This window comes from Chroicocephalus ridibundus, chromosome 3 (assembly GCF_963924245.1).
Source record: "Chroicocephalus ridibundus chromosome 3, bChrRid1.1, whole genome shotgun sequence".
Taxonomy (NCBI): Eukaryota; Metazoa; Chordata; class Aves; order Charadriiformes; family Laridae; genus Chroicocephalus; species Chroicocephalus ridibundus.
In genome coordinates, this window is record NC_086286.1 from 77,868,674 (window position 1) to 77,891,259 (window position 22,586).

Consider the following 22,586-nt stretch of genomic DNA (forward strand, 5'->3'; position numbering starts at 1 on the left):
CTAAAAACCCCGTAAAAAGCCCTCAGCCCCATGTAAAGTCTCTAGAAGACCATTCTTGATCCAGTTCACTTAAACTGGAAGCATCACTCCAAGATTAGTGAGGCAGACTGATGTGTCTGCTAAATAGCTCACTTACAGAAATCTAGTTTAGCTAAGAATTAATTTAAAATAAACTTCCTTGCCTGTTTATTTTGAGCTGTGTATTGGGGGGTTAAAAAGAACAGCCTTTTGTTCTTAATCAAGTCAATCATGCAGAAATTAATGGCAAAATATTTTAGATGACAAAAAAACAACTTTTCTCATACTCTGGAAAACATCTGTAATTGTTGAAACAGTGTTAGTGCCAGAGTATGGATAATGTCATGAAAGGTGTGTCAAACTGAGGAAAAAGTTGTCCAGTAATGTGTTATGAATGTCTTTGAGTGGAAGAGAACACCAGCTGTCGTCATATTAACATTCTAGTTCACAACTGATACTTTTTCTAAGCAGTGTATTAATATTTCCATATCATTTACTGAATTATTTGTAATTAAGTATGTTTTAGTTAAGCGTATGAGTTTTTCTGACCTTTCTCCTTTGGTTGTAAAGATACTTGAGCGTTCTATCAAGCTGCTATTTGAAACACGGGACATAAGTCAGATCAAACAGTACGTTCAGAATCAATGCATGAAGTTACTGGAAGGAAAAGCCAGCATGCAAGACTTCATCTTTGCAAAAGAGTACAGAGGGAGCTCAGCTTACAGACCGGGATCCTGTGTACCAGCCCTGGAAATCACCAGGTAATGAGATTAAGAAGTGCTAATCATAGATATTTTTTTTCTCTTGACCTTTGTACTGCCAAGTTACGGGTAGCGGTGAGATACCTCCTTCAGATATTGTTGCAGCAGTTGGCTCTGACTTTCTTCTGTGTGTGAAGAGCGATCAGCCATCAGATAGTCCTAGAAAGCCATTTCGTAGTCCTGGAAAGAGCCATACCTGTTCAAGAGTAAAGTCTCTTGTCAGGACACTGTAACGGTGTGTTCTCTGCTGTTACTTGTGCTTTGGTTTTCGTACAAGTGCTTGACTCTCCAAGATTGCCCATCACTCATGGATATTAGATACGTTAAAAATTGTAATAGTGATGTCTCTCAGTGCTGTGAAATACATTACCAGGCATAATTTTTCATTTTTTAAAAGGTGCCTTACTTAAAGTTAATATTTCATCCTGTTGATACTGTTTATCAGTAATGGATAATGTGAGCTGGCAAGCTGGCACGTTTTGCCACCTTTGTTAATATAAAAGGTCTTTAAATTAAGCTGTGCTTTTTAAATAAAATAAAATTCAAGTCCTGGATTGATACCTGCTTCAAATTGAATTGTCCTTTGTTTTGTAGGTACTTGAGCTCTTTTTTGTACCCTGCCTGCTCTTTATTAAAGTACTTCTTTAAGGAAGGGGTAGCTAGAAAGCAACCTGCATGCAAATCCAAATGACCTGAAAGAGGGCATATCTTTAGGGCTCATGTTCCAAGTTCTAAAATTTGGGTCTGATCATGAGACAAATTAAAAATGAAACAACTTGGTCCTGTGCTTCATAATAGACACTAACTTCAGTCGTCTGGAGAGCTGCTAATATAATCAGATGGGGAAGTTTACAAGTAAACGAAATAACTATGAATTTGTCTCTGGATGCATTATAAAGCCTATTTTTACACAGGAGAATGCTCGCCTATGACCGTCGCTCTGAACCACGGGTTGGGGAGCGAGTGCCCTACGTCATCGTGTGCGGCATGCCCGGACTGCCCCTGATACAGCTGGTGAGGCGGCCCGTTGAAGTCCTGCAGGATCCCAACCTGCGGCTGAATGCTACATACTATATTACCAAACAAATTCTGCCACCGCTGGCTAGGGTGTTCTCACTTATCGGCATAGACGTCTTCAGCTGGTACCATGAGTTGCCACGGGTGAGTGTTTGAAAACAGATGACAAACGCAGTGCATCCATACGGTGTTTGTTTTTATCATGCCTTTTAATGGCGTGAGGTTTATATGAGGTAACAGCAAAGGTTATTTATTTTACAAGGCAGTGTTTGATGCCCAAACAAGCAGATTTGATTTTTAGGTTTTCCGTGTGATTTTTTTTTTCCTTTTTTTTGCCTAGTGAATCAATTTTTCCTGCCAACCCTTCTGTACAGGGTTGATCACATTGTCCTTTTCCTATTTTCTGTCCTCTTATCATGGAATCATAGAATGGTTTGGGTTGGAAGCGACCTTAAAGATCATCTCATTCCAACCCCACCCCTTGAACACTTCCAGGGATGGGGCATCCACAGCCTCCCTGGGCAACCTGTTCCAGTGTCTCACCACCCTCACAGGAAAGAATTTCTTCCCAATCGCTAATCTAATCTCCCCTCTTTCAGTTTAAAACTGTTACCCCTTGTCCTATCACTACACCCCCTGATAAAGAGTCCCTCCCCATCTTTCCTGTAGGCCCCCTTTAGGTACTGGAAGGCCGCTATAAGGTCTCCCTGGAGCCTTCTCTTCTCCAGGCTGAACAAGCCCAGCTCTCTCAGCCTGTCCTCATAGCAGAGGTGCTCCAGCCCTCTCATCATCTGTGTGGCCTTCCTCTGGACCTGTTCCAACAGGGCCATGTCCTTCTTATGTTTGGGACACCAGAGCTGGGCGCAGTACTCCAGGTGGGGTCTCATGAGAGTGGAGTAGAGGGGCAGAATCACCTCCCTCGACCTGCTGGCCGTGCTTTTGATGCAGCCCAGGATGCGGTTGGCTTTCTGGGCTGTGAGCACACATTGCTGTATCATGTTGAGCTTCTCATCCACCAACACCCCAAAGTCCTTCTCCACCCAGGCTGTATTTGTGCTTGGGATTGCCCCGGGTTCGCACAGGCCCACCTCTCGAGCCTGTCCTGGTCCCTCTCGATGGCATGCCTTCCCTCCAGCATGTCGATCATTCCACACACCTTGGTGTCTTATTTTGCTGTAATTGTATATTTATTAAAAATACTTGTATATGCATCTATTTTGCCTCACCACCTTTTAAATCTCTCTATGGTAGATTTTGGAGCTCCTGTTTTTCCAAGATGTTCTGAAGATCTTTCTTCTTTATAGAAAAGGTGGTAATGCCCAAGCAGCAGGAACGTTTTTTAAAAAATCAGTATCACCAGAAATTTTAAACTGACTTTCCTAAAAGCTAAAGAAATCATTGACATGCAGGAAAAGAAATGTTATATAGCTGGATTTTAGTTAGTGAGTCCCCTGACAAAAAGGGACAGTGAAAGATGGTGTCTTTGTCTAGTTTGGTTCCTGTGCTTAGTGTAGACTTCAGCAGCATAGTAATACATCGTGTTTCCCGCTGTCAAGTTTATAGATAGCCTTGATTTACTTCAATTCTGCTTCTTTTCTCTACCTGTGGCACTCTCACCTTAACTATCTCTAATAAGCTGGTCTAAAAAGGTGAAAGGAGCCCTGACTTTCTGCAAGGCCAGAGAGAGCCAAGGAGGTCACAGGCAGCAGAACAGCTGTGTGTTTGAAGCAGGAGACTGAAGGATATCGCAAAGCCTAAGTCATGCAGCACCAGGAGCGAGTGCAGAAAACAAGCTTCCCTGGGCGAGGGGGCCATGGTGGAGCTTTATCCAGGGAAACTGGAGCGTGAGCTGGAGCCACGGACCAAAGGAGGGTGGCAGCTCTGTGGCCGGAACCGGACCAGCACAGAAACTCGAGGGGAGGCGGGATCCCGAAGGCAGCCACTGGGGCTGTGGCCAGGGCACGTTTGGATGTGAAGTAGATCGGCACCTACAGAGCGACAACCACAGGAGGCAGAGTTTGAGATGAGCTCAGGAATTTAGCATGTGACTGAGGATTTCTTTGGTTAGTCTTTCTCTTTTCCAAGTGATATCCCCTGTGAAATAGGTGTGGGTGGGCTCTGTTCAGTGTATCACTTTAGGGCAAGTGCGATGCTCTTCGGAGTGATGCAATCCATCTTAATAATTTGTGTATGAACCCACGCCTTGCAGGCCATGTTGCACTTTCATACTCCTTTTTGAAATAATATGTAATCTAGGAATAAGGTGAGCTGCTCTCTTGAAAGTTCATTACCTCTTAATTATTTTTTTTAACAGATTCAAAAAGCTTCCTCGACTGCCCGCAGTGAGCTGGAAGGACGCAAAGGCACAATCTCCCAGTATTTCACGACCTTACACTGTCCCGTGTGTGATGAACTGACCCAGTACGGGATCTGTAACAAATGCAGGAGCCAGCCACAGCATGTGGCAGTGATTCTCAACCAAGAAATCCGAGAGCTGGAGCGTAAGCAGGAACAGCTGGTCAAGGTACGATTAAAGCATTGTCAGATGTGTGTCAGGCAAAGGCAGGGGCTGAAATTTCAAAGCAGCGCGTTACCGAATATCCGCAACAGAAACGGGAAGCACCAGCCTGGTGTTAAGCGCGTTACAGCTTGTTTGCTTTCCCCATCGCTGTTGCAGGTGGCATAGCGGCTGCTTCTCTCCTAAGCTTCACATAAAACTGAAGGCAAAGGGGGGGGATCAGAGCAGAAGATGCTTTTCTCCTTTTCCTCTTCTTTTTTTGAGAGTATTTTACATGGTTTGTAGGTGCCTTTTTATAATGACAGGGATGGAGAGTTGTAAAAATATTTTAATCCTTTTTTTGGATTAAAATAACTGATGATGTTCTCGTAACAAAAACGTTTGTCCCAGAAAATTTTTTTTTTTTTTCATATGTATAATGTGGATGTGGTTTAGCTTAGGGGCTTTCTTGTTACTTTTCCTCTCAATAGGAATTTTCCAAGCTGGTTTTCTTTCCTTTGAGCTAGAAATCAATTATGAGGGTACCTGACTGTGCTCAGGAATATATTACAGCAAAGCAGAACGCCAGCCCTTGCAGAAACGTATGCATATCCTCACCTGATTTTCATACTGTCGTATTTTATAATTAATACGTATTTTTGTTAAAATTTATTTTTAGCACTAGCATGTGAATCATTTTAAAGACTTGTCTGAATTGCAGGGATATAAATGTTCCTGTAGTCTCGGCATTGATTTGATAGGCTCCCGTGGGGCTCTGTTGCTAGAAAACCATTATAATTCACTATTCATAGATTTTGCATTAGTAAGGTGTGGACTTCTATTTCTTGCTGTATTTTGTAATATTTGCTCTGATCTGCATTGGAAATGGCAGTAAAGGAAGGTGAGGCGTGTTCTGCAGTTTTCCCGTGATACTCTGAACCTTTTACATTGCTTTTGTTCTGGAATAAATCAGAACTTGGCAGATCGGTGCAGCCCCAGGGGGGGATGAGTGGGTTTGATGAGACCGTTCTCTTGTCCCTGCACCAGGCCAGGAAGGCCTGGGATCCCCTTCTCGTCAGTGCTCGATGAGGCAACCTCTCTTTAAAAGCATCTGTCTTACTTTAACACGAAGATGTATATATATCCTTCACAGCTTTAATTCTTGGCCCTCCAAGATTACAAGCATGCCAGAGCCAGCAGAAAACTGATATAACACTGAATCGTACATTATTTTAAAACGCACTTAAAAATTACCTGCCATAGATTCAGGCCGTAGACTTGTCCTCTCTACACGAGCAGAACTTTGTTGTTCAGTGTCTCAAGTACCACTTAGTTTGGTCCCTTGCGTTCAACCCAGCCACAGCCTCCTTCAAAAGAACGAGAGTAGACTTATTTCTCAGGTTCTTTTAGAGGTTACAAACCCGGAACAAACCGTTTAAATCCTGTTCCTTTTGGTCACGGTTGCAGGTCAGAGAACTGGTACCCTCTGAGCTGCCGCGTGGGGGACTTGGCCGAGAGGGGCTGCCCCTCTCCGTCTCAAAACTCATCAGTTTGAGTTTTGGGTCTGCAGGGATTCGGTGCCGATACAGGTCTGGCTGCGAGGGTCACTGCTGCCCAGATAATTTTAACACGGAAAGAAGGAAAAGAACTAATTTAAAAAGCAACGGATATCATTTTGATTTGTTGTTCAGACTATGCAAACGGTAGGATAACATTGTGTTGCGTTTTGATGGTACAAAACACAAGTGTGGTTGGAAGCAAATTTCTGAGTTTTTGGAAAAGCCGTTGGATTAAAAATAAAAGAGCAAAGCAGGGGCCTTTAGTTTTCCTTTGGGAAAAACTGTGCCTGCTGCTATTTCGTTCCATCAGGTGTCTCATGCTCCAAGTACTTCCAAGCAGCAGTAACTGCATTAAGGAGCAGTTCCCTGAAGGAGGAGAGCAGTGGACCCTGCCTGCCTGCGTGTTTCTGTCTTGGGATTGATCAACTCTGACTTGGAAAGTAAAACTCTTAATTGAAGCTTATCTTGAAACAGGAGTGGTTAATTAAGTCCCTTTCCTGCATAGAGAATAAGTGCAGATAACAGTTTTGTCTTTTTTTCACTAGGAAACTTAGGGCAAGTTTATCATGAATATGACACACTGCCCCACTTCAATCCACTCAACTTACTCACCTAATTTTTTCCAAGTGGCACCACATACCAGTAGAACTTAACTAGCAGGATCGAGCCCCAAGCTGTACGTGAAGCTGTTGATCTCTGCCCGGTTGGCAGCGGCGACGCTGCTGGCCAGGCACCCGCAGGAGAAGGGGCAGCCTGGCAGCGAGCGGCCGGAGCGGCAGCACCAGAGAACGGAGCATTTGGGAAAAGCTTGGCGCTGGCTGCCTCGGGGCTGGGGACTTAGTAGTCCCAAGTGATTTATGCCTTCCTTGTGTTAAATTTAAAATAATCTGGTTTGGTTTTTTTTTTTGTATGAAATCTAGATATGCAAGAACTGTACAGGCTGCTTTGATCGACAGATCCAGTGCGTCTCCCTCAACTGCCCAGTCCTTTTCAAGCTCTCCAGAGTAAGCAGAGAACTGTCAAAGGCACCGTATCTTCGCCAGCTACTTGACCAGTTTTAAATGATCAGTGTTACAGGATTCCAGGTGCTATTTTTATTTTTTTTTTTCAGTGTTTACCACACTAAGACTATTGTGCATGGTGCTTTTTCAATTCTCATCTAGTCCAGGATTTCCATTTTAACTGTTGGGTTTATTATCTGAAGAATAACGAACGCTTATCCTAACTAAATTTAAAGAAAAACAAAATACATTTGTTGACCTATGAATAGCTCACTTTTTAAGATGTACAAATTTCTTCTTTCTTTCATGTTTCTAACATACTGTTTTATAATGCTGATGTTGAAATAGCTACGTGTAACATCTTGTAAATCCATTGCAAAGTAGAAGTCAAGTTTACTTCCTGGAGGAAGGAGCACTGAAAACCTCTTGAAACGATAAAACCATTCGTGTGTGTTCTTGAACTGTCAGTATCAAGACGTGTTACTTATATATTATCCATTCACTTTATAATTTTGTCTGCGAAATATTTTGTAAATACACTTTTTTACTTTTCAAACAACTGAGTAAAATAATGTGCAATGACTTTTATACAGATAATTTTAAAGTTGGTTGGTATATCTCCTCCTAAGTTTTGCTTGATTCCAAGTAGATTGTTATTTTGATCAGACTGTGCAAGCAGTAGTATCATGTGTAGCATTTTGAAACATTATTTTCTAAAAATTGCTGTCTTGCTTTAGCTATTAATGGGGCATTGTGAGGAACTGTGCAAAGACATTTTTGTTACAAACCTGTGGGACTGTTGCAATACTTTAAATATAAAATTTTATTCCATTTTTGCTTGTTTTGTATAGACATTTCTATTGCTTCTAAATATGCTTAAAATATTTTCTTTCCTTATGTACTGTACAGTTAAATCTTATTTGCCACCATCTTGACAAAATGTGTATTTAGAATATTTGTATAACTGTATAAAATGGAAAAGGAATTATGTGGTCAGTGCATTGTTTTCTAAACTGGAAATCATTTTGTTTTAGAAGTTAATAATGGAAACCATATTAAAGTTGAATAAAATGATATGGTAAAAATTTTATGTTTCTTTTATATTTACCCTCACCTGCAGCCACCTTTGCTTCCCTCGTTTGGCACACAACTAGTACGTAAACACGACCGCTCAAAGGAGTTTCCAGCTTAAGCTCTGGGATCTAAAACCCTGGTATCAATTCTTGGAGGCCTTCCCCAAACCAGAAGAGAAACGGTTACAGTTTTCCATTAGCCAAAATGAGAGTAAGTTTTAAATTTAGAAGTCCAGAGTAGCTTTGAAAAATAGAACAAAATTTTATTTTACATCAAGGAACCTGAGTGCCTTCTCCAGTTAAGAATTTATTACATTCAAGATACAAGTCAGTCTATTAAATTTCACATTATACAGTACAATGTAAACCCACACCAAGCAGAATAAAAACTATTAAATATATAACAGAACATCCACAGATTGCGATGCACTTTTATGCAAAGTAACTAAAAAATAAACAACCCATCAAGGCACAAAACTCTGCCTACTCTTGCATTCTAAAGCATTGCTCGTGTTCGCCATCAGGGTGCAAATGCCAGGAGGAAGGTGGGAGTCCTTGCGCTACAAGCCAGCATTTGGCACTGCTTCAGGGATAAATAAAAATATTAAATAATGATGATCAACTGCAAGAGGCTACATTTAACGCCGCAGTAAATGGGCAAGTGCTCATCTTCAACCCATTCCTCTTTTTAGGGACAGAAATAGGATTCTCAGTAACTTCAGGTATCTAATCCATGGACCGCAGCTCTTGTCCTCAAGAGAGAGATGACTTTTCTAGCGTAAGCAAGGCCATGGTAAAGTAATACACTTTACTTCAAGTCATTTCAACCCACAACATGGAAGTTTAAGTGTTTAAGCTTTCTGGAGGATCTGCAACTTAAAAGGCACTGTAAATAGATCCTCACTTTAACTGTATAGGTCAGGAAGCGATTTACTTCGGAAAGAAATTTACACGTTGACAACTGGCATTCATTGTCTAAAAACAAGCCTTGAGGAACACCAAAATCCAAGAACTAGGAAAGCTACAGCCTTCAACACCAAGGATGCGCAGAACTGCTGTGAGCTGGACACGTCGCTGGCAATATGTCCTCGATCTGTTTTAATCTTAAATTAATTGCTTTAAACATTTCATTTTCATTAAAGGGCAGCCCCTGCTACTAAAAGCATGCTTTTAGGAGAACAAGTTGTGTAAGCGTATGGCATTTCAAGTTTGAGGCCAGAATTGAGACAGCGAAGGCTCCAAGAGCTCACTGAGATGACTCAATAGTTAGATGTCGTCCAGCCAAAGGCCTCCGCAGATCAATCCGCTGTGATTCTACACGGTACTATTTGAGCTAATTGTGCGAGGTCCACTCTGTCTTCCTGACATCGCTTTTTGGAGCCTTTACTTCTGGCAAAAAGCTGCTCTTACCTTGGGGTTCCAGGCTGTGGCTCCATTCCTGCTGCGCAGGCCTCCTGCTTTCAAGGGGGGAAATGGGGATGAATTCACGGGACTTGTGCAGCAATTAATGCAGCCAGTTAAAATAACAATAGTCTTTGTTTTGCACAGTATTTTTACATTCGTTGGGAACACGTTAGTCAGAAACACAGAGAATTGCACATATATAAGCAATAAGTAGATAAGGTTTAACGCGGTTACAGTGTATTTCCCAATGTGGCTGTTATTTCATTTTCTGGGTTTGTCTAAGTACTTGATTATGCAAGGTGTGTAAATTATCCCTGAGAACAATCTTATGTGCAGGACATTCCAATTTGGAATTTCATTCCAAAAATTAGCGTATGAATTGGGGGAGTTACTTAAAAGCTTCCAGGTTGCCATTTTCTTCTGGCAACATGATCTCAGGTAGGGGCAAACTTTTCTTACGTGGCTGCCAATTCAGGTCAAGCCTCTGCCTTGCAGCGACAGCGGGGAGCTGCCACAGACCCGGTTCCCTCTCTGCTCCTGTTTGTCCTGCGCCAAACCCAGCTTCTGCCAAAGGAAACCTGAGACCTCCCTGGGGGAAGGGGGGAATCCCACAAAAACGGGGCAGCAGCAGTTATCACCCCCCATTTCGTCCTTACCGTGGGCTGACACCCCCTGCTCTCCACACACGCAAAGCCCTTACTGTGGCCCGCAGGAGGAAAAAGGGGCAAAGGAAAGCTGGAGAAATGCAGGGTTACTCTGCGCTCACAAGTCACCACCTCTGCCGCACCGCTTCACTCCTTATCCTGTGGAACTAAACACACGGGCCCCTACAGCCCGACTCCTGTTGTTGCCCAAATGCTGTCATGTGTGCCAGAGACCAGGACTTGGCCTGATATTTAAAAGCATTTACCAGTACTTAAAGCAAAGACGAGAACCCTCGTGGAGCAAGTGAATCAAGTCCGCGTTTTAAAGTGCAGGTTCATGCATTGCATTGGCAAAGATGCCATGATGTGTACATGCAGAAAAAAAAAAGAGAAAGAATTGGGCAAAAAAAAAACCACAATGGCATTTAAATGCCAACAGCAGAGCGAGAGGGAGGCCCTTCAACATGGCAAGATGCAAAAAAAATTAAGCATTTTCACTAGAAGTTGATTCCAGCTTCTTACTAATGTTGCAGAAGAAAGGAAAAGGCCGCGACGCTGCACACTCAGAGGACAAGAGGGAACAAAAACAGACCTGAAAATACACTGACCGTGGAAGGGCCTGTGCTAAGCTACATCTAGAGCGCTTTTGTCAGTAAATTAAACTTCTTAGCGAGAAAAATACTCCTAACAGTGCAAAGTAAAAAAAATACCAAAATATGAGCACATTCTTATCGCACAGCCTTAAAAAAAATACCTAAGCTACAAATTTGGAGTGTCAAGTAGACAAGTAATTGCACAACCGCTGTTTCAGAGTCAGATTTTTGCCATGAGCCGCTGCTTTTTTTTGCTGGCCCTGGGGAGGGCTCGCTGGCAGGACTCCTCCTTCCCAGCTCTTGCTGCGCAGCAGCAGCGGCCCTGCAAATACAAACCACGGCCGCTCCGCCAGGAAGAGCCTGCCTGGAAGCCCTCGCCCCAAGACACCAAACCCAAACGGCACCAATCCAGCAGGCCAGGGGCAAGTGATGGTGCAGGATGACCTGGAAAGGACTCTCTCATCAGTAATTCCCTCTCGTTTTCTAATTTTCATCTTAACACTTTCACTGTGTGAAAGCCTCATCACAGGAAGCCAGAAAAGTTGTTACAACCTTAATTAATTTAAACAACTGGCTTAAAAATACCACAGCCCTATGTCAATACCATATATTAAGTAATCTCTTGATATATATACTTTTATCTATCTTCTTCATACATGTCTTGATTTCAGTGGTAGTGCAGTAATTAAAATCCCAAGTACAATCACAAGCACTTTAGCCTATTCAGATTTGTCACCGCTGTTCAACTCGCAAATCAGAATTAAGCATTACAGCAGATTAAGACGACCCATTTTGTCCCCCTTCCCATACTCCACTTTTAAATGACCCAAAGGCATGGGTCCACTCCTAAAAATTAATTTTTAACTTTTTTCTCATCTTAGTGACAGAACCAGGAAATTCTATGGTTTGCCAATAGGCTAACTGAGTTAGAGCCACGGGACAGCACCTCACATTTGACTTGATTCCCCAGTTTACGTCACACAAACTTTCAACACAGTAGCAACACTCTTCCTGCACGAGATAGATAAGGAAGCTCAGCATCACAGATAAGAGATGTCTCTCCTCTCTCGTGCAGATATTTTGTGACCAAGCACCTTGGAACTGCACCTTCCGCCCACCCCCAAAAAACTGAGTGGTCTGAGCAGTCCCCTTCTTTTGTAATTAGTTCTTATTACAGCATATATTACTTAAATGCATGCCTCACAATTAGAAAACATCTCTTTTAACATTTTCGTTATAGTCTATACGTCTCACCACATTACCCCGTTCACGTCACGGTGGACTCTCCCGCTCCGAGACACATCGCGGCAGACTGAAAATGAAAGAGAAGAAAGGGCCAGACAAACAGAAACAAACGCACTGAGCTCGGCGCCGTTATAAAAGGATTCTTGAACCGCTTTACAAGAACCAGCTGCAATTCAATTGCATTTCCCTTTTTTTTAAAAAAAAAAAAAAAAAAGTCAGTTTTTACTTTAATCATTCTTCTCCCGGTCAACATTCACGTTTTTTCTCCCAGGGGAGCCACCGGCAACCGCTGGAGAATCACGCAATACATCGTCCAGATGTTGCTGGAGAGAGACTGTGGCTGCAGAGTCCCCTGGGATCTTACGGGAGGTCTCTATCACAGAGTTTCTCAGCGTGTCATTCATTTCTATTACCTCAAAGTCTGCTTCGTTCCACTCTCCTGCATCCTCCTCATCCTCTTCATCCTCATTAAGCCCCGAATTTGACAACAAAGCTTTCCTGTCCTCGCTCTCACTCATTTCTTTCAAGTTGCTCTCACCGGGAGAGTTGGCCAATTTGTACATCAGAGGGAAGAGTACAAATGTCATCGCGGAAGTCGCCAAGGCGGTGTACATAACCACGGGGACATGGTGAAACCTCCCTTGAAGATACCCCACGGCGGCAGGAATGCACATCTCCCCCAGCGCGGCGCCGATCACAAAGAGAGAAGCCGATTTCCCTTGCACGACCGTGTACTGCTCTATCCAGGAAATGCCGCTGGGAAAGATGGTGGCCATGGAGGCTCCGTACACGGCGGTTCCAACCCACAGGGAGGCTGGGTACCTCGCGAAGAAGGCCAAGCACGAAGAGGAGACGGCAGAGCCAACGATGCTCAGCAGGATCATGGTGCCAGGGTACAAGCAAGCAGCGCAGAATATCGCCACTCCTCTGCAAGCGGCAAACGCCCCCCAGAAGACAGAATTCAAAGCGGCTGCTTCATTTTCTTTCATCTCAGCAAAGACCTTTGCATAAGTAAATATGTAAGAGCCGTACGTCACCTCTGCCCCCACGTAGAAGAGGAAGAAGATGAAGAGGAGAATGATAAGGGCATAGTGGTATTTGGCAAACGTGCCTTTCTGCGAAGAAGCCTTGGATTTGTCTCGAGCTGAGCTGCCCTTTGAATACAAAATAAAAAAGAAGAAAGACACGAACAGAAGATAGGTCCCTATGACAACATAGGACCACAAAAAATCTGCACCAAGATGGTGTTTCAGCGCTGACGCAGCTGATGCTGTCGGCACAGACCTCCACACAGACTGGTTTGTGTGTTCGGCTGCTGGAAGGTCTTGAGATTCGGAGCCTCCCAAGGCCATTTTAGCCAGGATCGGAGCCACGAACGCACCCACGGCAAAACTGAAGTGTAAGGCCTGCATGTGTGGCCCAGCCTCTGCTCCCCAGGTGTTCAGTGCCAGCACGTTACCACCTGCGGGTCGGAGAGAGGAGGATTCAGTCATTTCAGTCTGAAACCAGATATTGGTCTGAAGCTGCGGCAGGGGAGGTTTAGATCAGATATTAGGAGGAATTACTTTACTGAAAGAGCGGTCAGGCACTGGAACAGCCTGCCCAGGGAGGTGGTTGAGTCACCATCCCTAGAGGTGTTTAAGAAACGTCTAGATTTGGCGCTTCAGGGCATGCTCTAGTGGCAGAGATTGTAGGTTGTTTGGTTGGACTCGATGATCTCAAAGGTCCTTTCCAACCACGAAGATTCTATGATTCTATGATTGAGTAAAGAAAAAAAAAAAAGGACAAAACAAACCAAACCGCAACCTGTATTATTAATTCAATTTGCAGTAATATCAGGTTTAGCAAATAAAATGTGCAAAATTGTCCTTAACTGAAATTCTGTCTGTAAGCACCTTAAACCCACGTGATTAGTTGAGCGTTACGAGGGTATTCACAGCAGTCAAAATGAAGAGCCACACACTGGCTTAATCCAGCCACAATGCCTGTGCTTAATTACCCTACTTGGCAATTTGCAGCATTTTTCAGCCTTTTTTCAAAAGAGCAAATTTAATTGCTTCTCGTTTCTGTGAGTTTTAAAAGCTACAATGCACAACGCTAAAAATCAGAGGCCTCATTAAACCAACATCCCAGGAAACATCAAGAATCGCTTGCTTCTCATGGGCTGGGACTAACCAGCTGCATTCAAATGACTTTCCAGAAAAGGAAAGGTTTACAATAATACAATAAAAAGGTTTACAATAAAAAAGGTTTACAATAAACGACAACACCCTCAGATCAGAAATAATGCTAGAAAATAAGATCTCAGAGAGCCATTTTTAAGTAGTGCCCGAGAAGAATGCAGGAAAATAAGAACAGTAAATTCTTGTGCTATAGTAGAGCAACCCTTGTCACGCAGCACTAACACTTCCAAATTCATTCAGTTACACTCTGTCATCTGCTGCCTCGCTCTTAGTTTCTCCTGCTGGGAAGTCTCCCCGCCTCAAAGGTCTGCTGTCCTAGCAGCAGCACACCTACCCACCGAAGCCACTCTCACAATAAGCCAACAGGACTTTCCCATATGAAGAATTTTTAAGCCAAGTGCTATGCATAATGATCCTACCAGAGGCAACAAATACACCTCTGCACTCAGGTTATTTAGCATAACCTGTGCCGTGCAAAACCACCGTTTTCACTACTGGATCCTGTATCACGCTCGCTCCAGCGTTAACAGAGCTCCCTCCAGCTGCGCAGGATTAGGGCTGATGTTTCCCATGTGCAGCCATCACTCCTCTGTGTTGTCCACGAGCCAAGCCACTGAAACCAGCCCTGGCTGGGGATGCTTCCAGCGCTGTTTGGGTAACTAGGCTAATTCATTAGCCAGCCCTTACTCAGAAACAAGCCTGCCCAGAAGCTGGTCAACTGGATCCAGTGGTACCTTGCTGCCTAATAAGGAACCACAGGCTCCCTCAGTACGCCAAGGAAGTCCGCACGCTGCTGGCACGTCACTGGAGAGGTGCCAGGCGAGTGGCTGCCTGTTGCAGCTTCATCTCCCACACTCCAGCAGAACACTCCACCGCTGACATATTCTTGGTTGTTTCCTGGTCCCCATCTGCCAGGATGCAGCGTTACCCAGTCAGCTCTAAGCGTGCTTAGGTCTCTTGCCGCGGCCTTGCCTCCTGATCCAAACTGCCCGCTACAGCCAGCCATCACCAACTCCTCCTTTCTAAGCCATGCCAAATGAACTCATTTCTGTGGGAATTTCTTTTTTTACACCTTCGGTATAACTGACCTTTCCAACCACACCTGTCAACATTTGCTCTACAAACTTCACCAGTACATCTTCATCCAATAGGGTGCCTCTACTAAGAAATTGGTTTTCAACAGGTTTCCAGCAAAGGTGGGTTTTTTCCAGGCCGTCTGCAGTATGCACACGCCACAGACTTACAATTTGGGGCACAGAATAAATTTGTATTCCCAAACACCTAAGCGAGGCTGCCCAAAGGCAGCAAATATTCCTTAATTCAGGGAGATGGATGACATGGCTCTGTAAGTGAGCTGCGGCAGTAAATGTCTGCTGTGACTCCCCAAACCTGGTGTGGTGATGCAGCCCCCCTGGGCCACGTTGTGATGTCAAGGCAAGCCAACATTGTGTTCTTCGTGTCTTGGTTACAAGTACAGTGAGTTGGGATGATCTGGCACTCCCTAACTGTACCTGAAACTCCTGCTGCCTGGATCATACCCTGATCTGGAAGGTACCAGAATCACCTGACAAGAATTGTGACCAAAAATGGAAAAACACTGGCCAAAGTCAATCATCTCACGATCCTACAAACGACGATCCTAAGTGAGACCCTTTGAGCTCTCTGGGATCACAGAAGCTGTGACCCAGGATCTCCCCCTGAGCTGGGACCCCTCTCGGGGTAGATATTGCGAGGTTCAAAGATCATCTGCTGATAGATGCCAATGAAGGAGAAGGGCTCAAAGATCATCTGCTGCTAAACGCCGACAAAGGAAAAGAGCGAGTAATTCACTACAATTAGATTTCTTGAGGTTCAAAGACCATTTGGAACCAATAATTTACTATTATTTGCAAAAAGAGAAAAATCTTTTATTTTCTAACCATAGGTTAACCTCTGTATCTGTCTGTGTGTGTGATTTGATTTAGGAAACGCTGTCCTAAGTCTCAAGTGAACCTTGCCATTCTTGAATCTCTAATTAAGTCACTGCGCTGATTATACCAGATTTTGTTAAATCACTCTGTTAATGTTGTTAAATATCATACAAACTAACCCTGTGATTTACCGTAATAGTGTTAATAAATCTTAAATTGCTGCTACCTCAAAGTTGTGTAGGATCCAAAATCACTCATTCGTGAGACCTGGCCAGGTTTAGGTGTCCAGCTCTCCAACACGGCAACTCCGAGGATCTCTCTCTCAAACACCAGGGCTCGCTCAGCACTAACTCAGTTCCAGCTGGCACTAACGAACAGTAACCCCACTAGCTTCCTGTAGATGAGCAATTTAAAGAAAACACTGTCTAAAGAACACGTGACACTTCCTTTACGCCTGTAATTGCCCACTGAAACGCGTGTTGATCTTCTCCAGGAAGCACGAGACATGCAGCTCCCCAAGCTCCTTAAGAAAGGCCCGTTACAGAGACACAAACACTGGAAGATACAGAATAATCCAAGAATCCTGGCCAGGTAAAATAGCTCCCCTCTTTGAATTCAAGATGCGTCATATGAAATATCAGCATCGGTTTTGGTGAGCTTCAAGTTTCCAATTAGTTCGGTGAAGGAACTATCGGACCATGTGGTGCCTTACCTGTGTCTAGAATTCCCATGGAAGCTCCAATAACTGACATTAAGACAGTCAACAGCAGGGATTTCTCACACCAGGGTATCCCATAAAGACCAACTGTTGTTCCAAACATGGATAATCCTGGAAAAGTTAAAAAACAAAACAAACAAAAAACCCAGATACTCCAGTTTCCATTTAAACTACAAAACACACAGAAGACCAAGAAATACAAATACATTAATCATTATTACAGTTACTGACAATCCTAATAGGTGATGTAACCTAATTACCTCAAGTCACGATTAGCAGAAACAGCTAGAAAGTTCAACAGAGTAATTTTTTACTTGGAAAAAAAGGAACTTCATCAGAATATAAACACTACATGAAAAACCTGTTTTGCTAAAGCTTTGTTTGCAAAGGGAGTAGCGTCTGCTGCTAGAACACAAAGAAGTCGTCTTCTACAAACTTGTGATTTAGAAGGGTTACGTCAGTATCTCCTGCAAACTTCTGGCCTAGAAGCGTTACTTTGCCACTGTTATGGTTTGAGAAACCCAGAGAAATCCATTGTCTTAGACAATTATTCTGTCACGTGATGACCCCTCCCCACCCGGGAAGGGGAATCAGGAAAAAACAAGGGAACCGGAGGGTTGAAATAGAAACAGATTGAATAGAATAAGACTAGATAATTAACATTAATAACACTAAAGAACCAATATTGGTCCCAATATCAATATAAAGGATTATACTCGGCCAATTCTACCAGCAGAAGCTGTACACTCCCAGCAGTGGACAGCAAATGTCGGACACTGCGAGTGCTGTGGCTTTGGGAGGAAGGGAGGGGCTCAGGGGTCTGGTGCTGGGGCAAGAAGTTCTCAGGATCGCAGACATCAAGGAAGAGAGAAAACTTCTCAGCAAAATTTCTAATTTATATTGAACGTGACGTTCATGATATGAAATAATCCTGTTGGCCAGCTTGGGTCAAGTGCCCGGGTCTCGCTCCTCCTTGTTCCTGTACCTGGCGAGCTCAAAAACATGGAGACCTTGAAACCCGCATACCATAGCTGGCTATGAAGTAAATATTTTCACAAATTCAGACACCAGAGTCTTCTAAAAGTGCAGTTTTCCCAGGCATTAGAAGAGAAATTAGTCCTGGGTCACTCAAACCAGGACAGCCACGAAAGAAGTAAAACGTGTTTTTGAACAGTATGAAGTTTTCCCTCTGAGAACTACAGAGCATTAAATTTGGCTCCAGTTTAGGAGAACCCAAATCACTAAACTCTTAAAATCCTATAAAGCAACTGCACCTTGGCCAACAAGCAACCTCCATGTAAAAATGATGACTTTCATTTATATGCTGTTCGCACATGAGGGATGTATTCCAAGGGACTTCTGGAATTTTAAGAGACAGAACTACAAAACTTGTCGTCATAAATTTAGCAGCAATTAATTAACTGCATTACTTTTGCTATTATTAACTACAACGTGCCATTTAAAAAAAAAATCTTTTTTAACAGATAGAAATTATTTTTAATACAATTTGGGAGGAAGTTCAGCATTTAAATTCTATGCTTATAATCACCTTCATAATAAAATAACCTGCAATTAGTATCTTGAATATACAGTATTTAGGTTTTTAGAAAGCTTGTACCAGATCAGACGTCTCTATTATTTTTCAAATCAATGCTTGATCATAGGTGGGGCAGATACTTAAAGATCAATGGGGAATGATGGAATTAAGAACTTTGCTTAATTCCAAACAAAACCAACAACAACAACAGAAAAAATAACTACCCAGAACGCTAGAGCCCTAGCAAGATACTTGGAATACATGCCTCAAAACATTTTTGAAGGCTACCATGCTGAGCCACATAGAGAAAAAGCTAAAAATGGGGTGTATTAAGTCCAGCTTCTCAGATGCCCCATGCAAAGCTGAAAAGTAACTTCTCAGCAAGTCCTCAGTTGTCCACTTCAGCTCTTCACCTAAAGATTGGTACTTAAAAGCTCCCCTCACAAAGACAGATTCTCTCTTCAATTTTTTCTCCATACAGTAGCAGGGTTTCAGCAGTTGAAAGATGGGAGGTAAAAGTACACAAGCCAAAATCTCTTACGGGCAGCCTTCAGATGATAGAAATGAGAGAAGATTCAGTAGTTCAAATTGTGCTCTTGCCATAAGCACGACCAAATCGGAAAGGATTAGGAGATGAATCATTTTCCAAACATTGTTAACAGCCAGCTATCTTGTCTGATACATCAGGAAAAGAAGCAAATACTAAACTATTTCAAGTTAACGCTTGCTTCCACAGCTGCATTAATTCCATTGTGGAAGGTAAACTCTCAAGTGTCAGACACAGACAACTCCGACCTTGTCAGACGTACAAGGAAGCTAAAGGAAACCCACTTTGCAGGTGTTCTGGAGGAGAGGAATAAAGAACGGGGAGGAGACCAAATAAAGCCATCTTGGAATGAGAGCAAATAAAAACAACTGAACCATGAAGATGAAGACAAGAAGGGGGGGCGGCGGGGGGAAGAGAAGAGACAGACAGACAGACATGACTGCTCCTGATAGCACGAGATGGGCATACAGGGATAAGGAGAGACTTAGTTCCAACATTAGCACTGGAAAATGGATCTTCTCATATGCTCTGAACTGACCCTGTGATTACAGCACGGTCCTCAGGGAACGCACAGCTCTGTTTGATTCTCCCCGAGTAAAAGCATGGGAAGGAGAAGGAAAAGAGCGAGTCCCGGTATCTCCTTTAGTCTCTAACTTACAGCATGAAGGCACATACTGCCATTACAGCACTTGAAAGAAAAAAAGACAGGGGTTCCACGATTTTAGGTGTGCTCCAAGAATATCTACCTGAATGACACACTAACGTGACTCTGAAAGGAGCACCTCATTTCTGGACGGAGCATGGCTCTTGGCGACCTGATGGCCAAGCAGCCCCGCTCTCCTGGTGGGAAGCCAGTCCTGTGCTCCTACAGAAGAGTTTCTGTGTGTCCAGAAAACTGTTAAGATCATAAACTGTGGTTCCTATAGCGTTTAAATATTTTCATAGCTAGGCTGCAACTGACCAGCAAGTTTCCACCATCAGATGGTATTTAATGTTTTTCCACTTTAAATAAGTTCTAATTTGATTAAGGCCCTCCAGTCAAATTCTCAGTACTTTTGTCCAGCACACGAAGATGATCATGTCTGCTTAGCTTTAAGAAAGGGGAGGGTTTTATGAAGCTCTGCCCATAGAAGTGTACCTCAGCATGACTGCTGGGGGTTTCCGCTGTGTGCAAATCAAAGTTTCCCCTGTTTTGTTTATGCGTTTCATATGGAGACATTACAGAAGCCTGTATCTTCCAAGAGGATGACATGGACCTGTTGGAGCGAGTCCAGAGGAGGGCCATGAAGATGATCAGAGGGCTGGAGCACCTCTGCTATGAGGACAGGCTGAGAGAGTCGGGGTGGTTCAGCCTGGAGAAGAGAAGGCTCCAGGGAGACCCTATAGCAGCCTTCCAGTACCAGGGAGTGTAGCAATAGAACAAGGGGTACCGGTTTTAAAATGAAAGAGGGGAGATTTAGCTATTAGGAAGAAATTCTTTCCTGTGAGGGTGGTGAGGCACTGGAACAGGTTGCCCAGGGAGGTTGTGGATGCCCCATCCCTGGCAGTGTTCAAGGCCAGGCTGGATGGGGCTTTGAGCAGCCTGGTCTAGTGGGAGGTGTCCCTGCCCATGGCAGGGGGGTTGGAACTAGATGGTCTTTAAGGTCCCTTCCAACCCAAACCACTCCATGATTCCACAATCTATACTAAGCATATTACTTGATACAAAGGAAAAAAAAAAAAAATATCCAGTTGTAGTTTTTTTGTCCAAACCAAAGGCACCTTTTGGTCAATTCAAACAGGTTTTCTCAGTTCAAAACCAGACACCACTATTAATATTCCCAGCGAGCCCAACCACTTGGAAATAACGCTGTAACGCCCGGTCACACACGGTGTCAGAAAACGAAGAGAGCGGAGTACCGCAACAGCGAGCGGCAGCGCAAGCGCTGTGGTTTACGGGGAGCAGCGCCACAGGCCCCCGATGTCCCCCTCTCCCGGGCAGGCTGCGCCAGCCGGGGACAAGGGAAACCCGACCCGGGCGGTTTCCGAGGGAGCCATTTCCCTCAGGACCGGCTCTGCCCGGAGCTGCGGCGGGGTGGGCCCGGCCCGGCACTCACCGAGGAGGAGGTGGGCGTTCATCCAGTCGAAGAGCACCCCGCCGAGCACCGACCCGCCCAGGTAGCCCAAGGAGCGGCCCACGAAGATGTAGTAGATGTCGCTGACGTTCTTGTGGACGTTGGCGGCCAGGTTGGGGAAGGTGGGCCCCAGCACCGCGATGCTCATCCCCTGCAAGGCATCGCCAAGGGAGGACGGGCCGTGAGGGGACAGGGCCTCAGGTGGAGCGAGCCCCCCGCCCGCTCCCCGCACTCACCAGCCCCAGGAAGGCCGCGCACAGCGCCACGGAGATGCTCCACCTCAGCGCGGCTCCTTCCCCTCCCCGGCCGCATCGCCAGCCGCCACCGCCGCCGACCACCGCCACCTCCGCCCTCGGCGCGGCGGGGAGCCGCGGCCCCGCTGCCGCCGCCTCCCCCGGTGGGGCGAACCGGACGTGCTTCTTCCGCTCGGCGCCCGCCATGGCTCCTCGCGACCCGGCGGCGCCGGCACCAACGGCCGCTGCGGCCCGCAGGGACCGCCGGCCCCGCCCCCTCGCATGGCGGCGCGGGGAGGGAGCGGGACTACAGCTCCCGGCGTGCTCCGCGCCGGCGGAGGCCCCGCCCGCGGCCGTTGCCGCGGAGACGGGCCCGCGCGCAAGATGGCGGCGGGTCCGCCTCCCTCACGCCGGTTTTACCGTATTTTGGACAGTTTTCCAGCGCCTGCCGCCCCCGGCCGGGGGGGTAACACTGGCATGACTGGGGCAATTAACACCTGAGCCTGCGCACTGCAAGCGGCTGCAGTCCTGTGCCAGAACTACTTTCATTATAATACTGAGCCGCCAGTTAATTAAATGGGGCCTTATGAAACCAGAAACAGGGGGTTAGACGCAGGCCTCACTCAACAAAGCTGCAGTAATCAATTTTTTAAACAGATGCAGAAAATTCTAGTTATTTAGGGTCCCCTTTTGTAAGTAATATGCCTTGTAGCCACAGGGTAAGAGACAAAGCAGGTGGTGGGGAATTTTTTATTTATTTTTTTTAAACACCTGCCTTCCCACATAGCTCAAACTGTGCTGGATCTTTCAGACAACTTAGCATAAAAGGTCTCTGTCTTCTACATTGCCTGTGTATGAAGCTTGCCAAGACACACAAAGTTGTTGGGTCTGCTCTTAGCTTGTATTAAAACACGCTTACATAAATTACCACTGTGTGCCAGGAGCAGCTCGCAAACTGTTCCAAGTGCTTCACTTCCTTAGTGAAGTATTAGAGAAGAAGCTCAGCACGGAGCTGCTACTCTCTGTAAGAAAGGCTTTAACTTTCAGCATACTTGTTATTTTTAAGCCTCATAAACAACTCACAAAACAAAGCCAACTTGGAATTATCTTTTTTCCGAGGCATTCAGAACAGAAATATATGCCAGAATAGAACAGCCGCTGCATGTAGATTGCAGCAACCCAATCCTGTTTTTCCTGGGACAGGTTAGCATGTTGCAGATACAGCTCCAGTTCCAGGATAACCTGAGGGAACGGTTGTATACATTAAAAAAATAATGATCTAGCTACAATGAATAACATGCAAGATAAAATTTAAATCAGATTGTTCATAACCACGTTAATACCTTTGCAAGGAGTGCAAAGTCTCACTATCAGAGAGCTGCAGCCTGCTGCTGAGCTTCTGTTTGTAGGCTCAGCAGTAGACAGTATTCCAAATAAACTGATTTCAAGTATGAAACAACAGTATTTCTTTTCTGAAAATCATGTACAAAGTCAAACCACCTTTCTAGGTGTTAGGATTTTGCCTTGTTAAT

The 22,586-nt window shown here is 44.6% G+C and overlaps 2 protein-coding genes across 2 annotated transcripts in view; one reads left to right on the plus strand and one right to left on the minus strand.

Annotated features, from left to right (window-relative positions):
* The window catches only part of REV3L (REV3 like, DNA directed polymerase zeta catalytic subunit), a 123,512-nt gene extending 115,604 nt beyond the window's left edge, over window positions 1–7,908 (plus strand). The window contains exons 29-32 of the mRNA XM_063329770.1: window positions 589–779; window positions 1,694–1,940; window positions 4,111–4,320; window positions 6,773–7,908. Of these exons, the coding sequence (XP_063185840.1) occupies window positions 589–779; window positions 1,694–1,940; window positions 4,111–4,320; window positions 6,773–6,913 (789 nt within the window). The 3' untranslated portion in view covers window positions 6,914–7,908. The remainder of the gene's footprint in view (window positions 1–588; window positions 780–1,693; window positions 1,941–4,110; window positions 4,321–6,772) is intronic.
* A 4,104-nt stretch (window positions 7,909–12,012) lies between these two features.
* On the minus strand, window positions 12,013–21,329 carry MFSD4B (major facilitator superfamily domain containing 4B). The gene is made up of 4 exons (XM_063329773.1): window positions 21,058–21,329; window positions 20,804–20,972; window positions 16,618–16,734; window positions 12,013–13,274 (listed from the first exon to the last, which is right to left on the minus strand). Exons 1-4 carry the CDS (start codon window positions 21,259–21,261, stop codon window positions 12,040–12,042), a joined length of 1,725 nt encoding a protein of 574 aa, XP_063185843.1. The 5' UTR covers window positions 21,262–21,329; the 3' UTR covers window positions 12,013–12,039.
* Window positions 21,330–22,586: the final 1,257 nt, after the last annotated feature.

Excerpts from the sequence above, each read along its gene's own strand:
- MFSD4B (XM_063329773.1), bottom strand. The coding sequence starts at position 21,261 with ATGGCGGGCGCCGAGCGGAAGAAGCACGTCCGGTTCGCCCCACCGGGG. Across the intron at positions 20,973-21,057 it reads GCGCGGCCTTCCTGGGGCTG|GGGATGAGCATCGCGGTGCT; the intron begins GTGAGTGCGGGG and ends GATGCCTTGCAG. Across the intron at positions 13,275-16,617 it reads CATGGGAATTCTAGACACAG|GTGGTAACGTGCTGGCACTG; the intron begins GTAAGGCACCAC and ends TCCGACCCGCAG.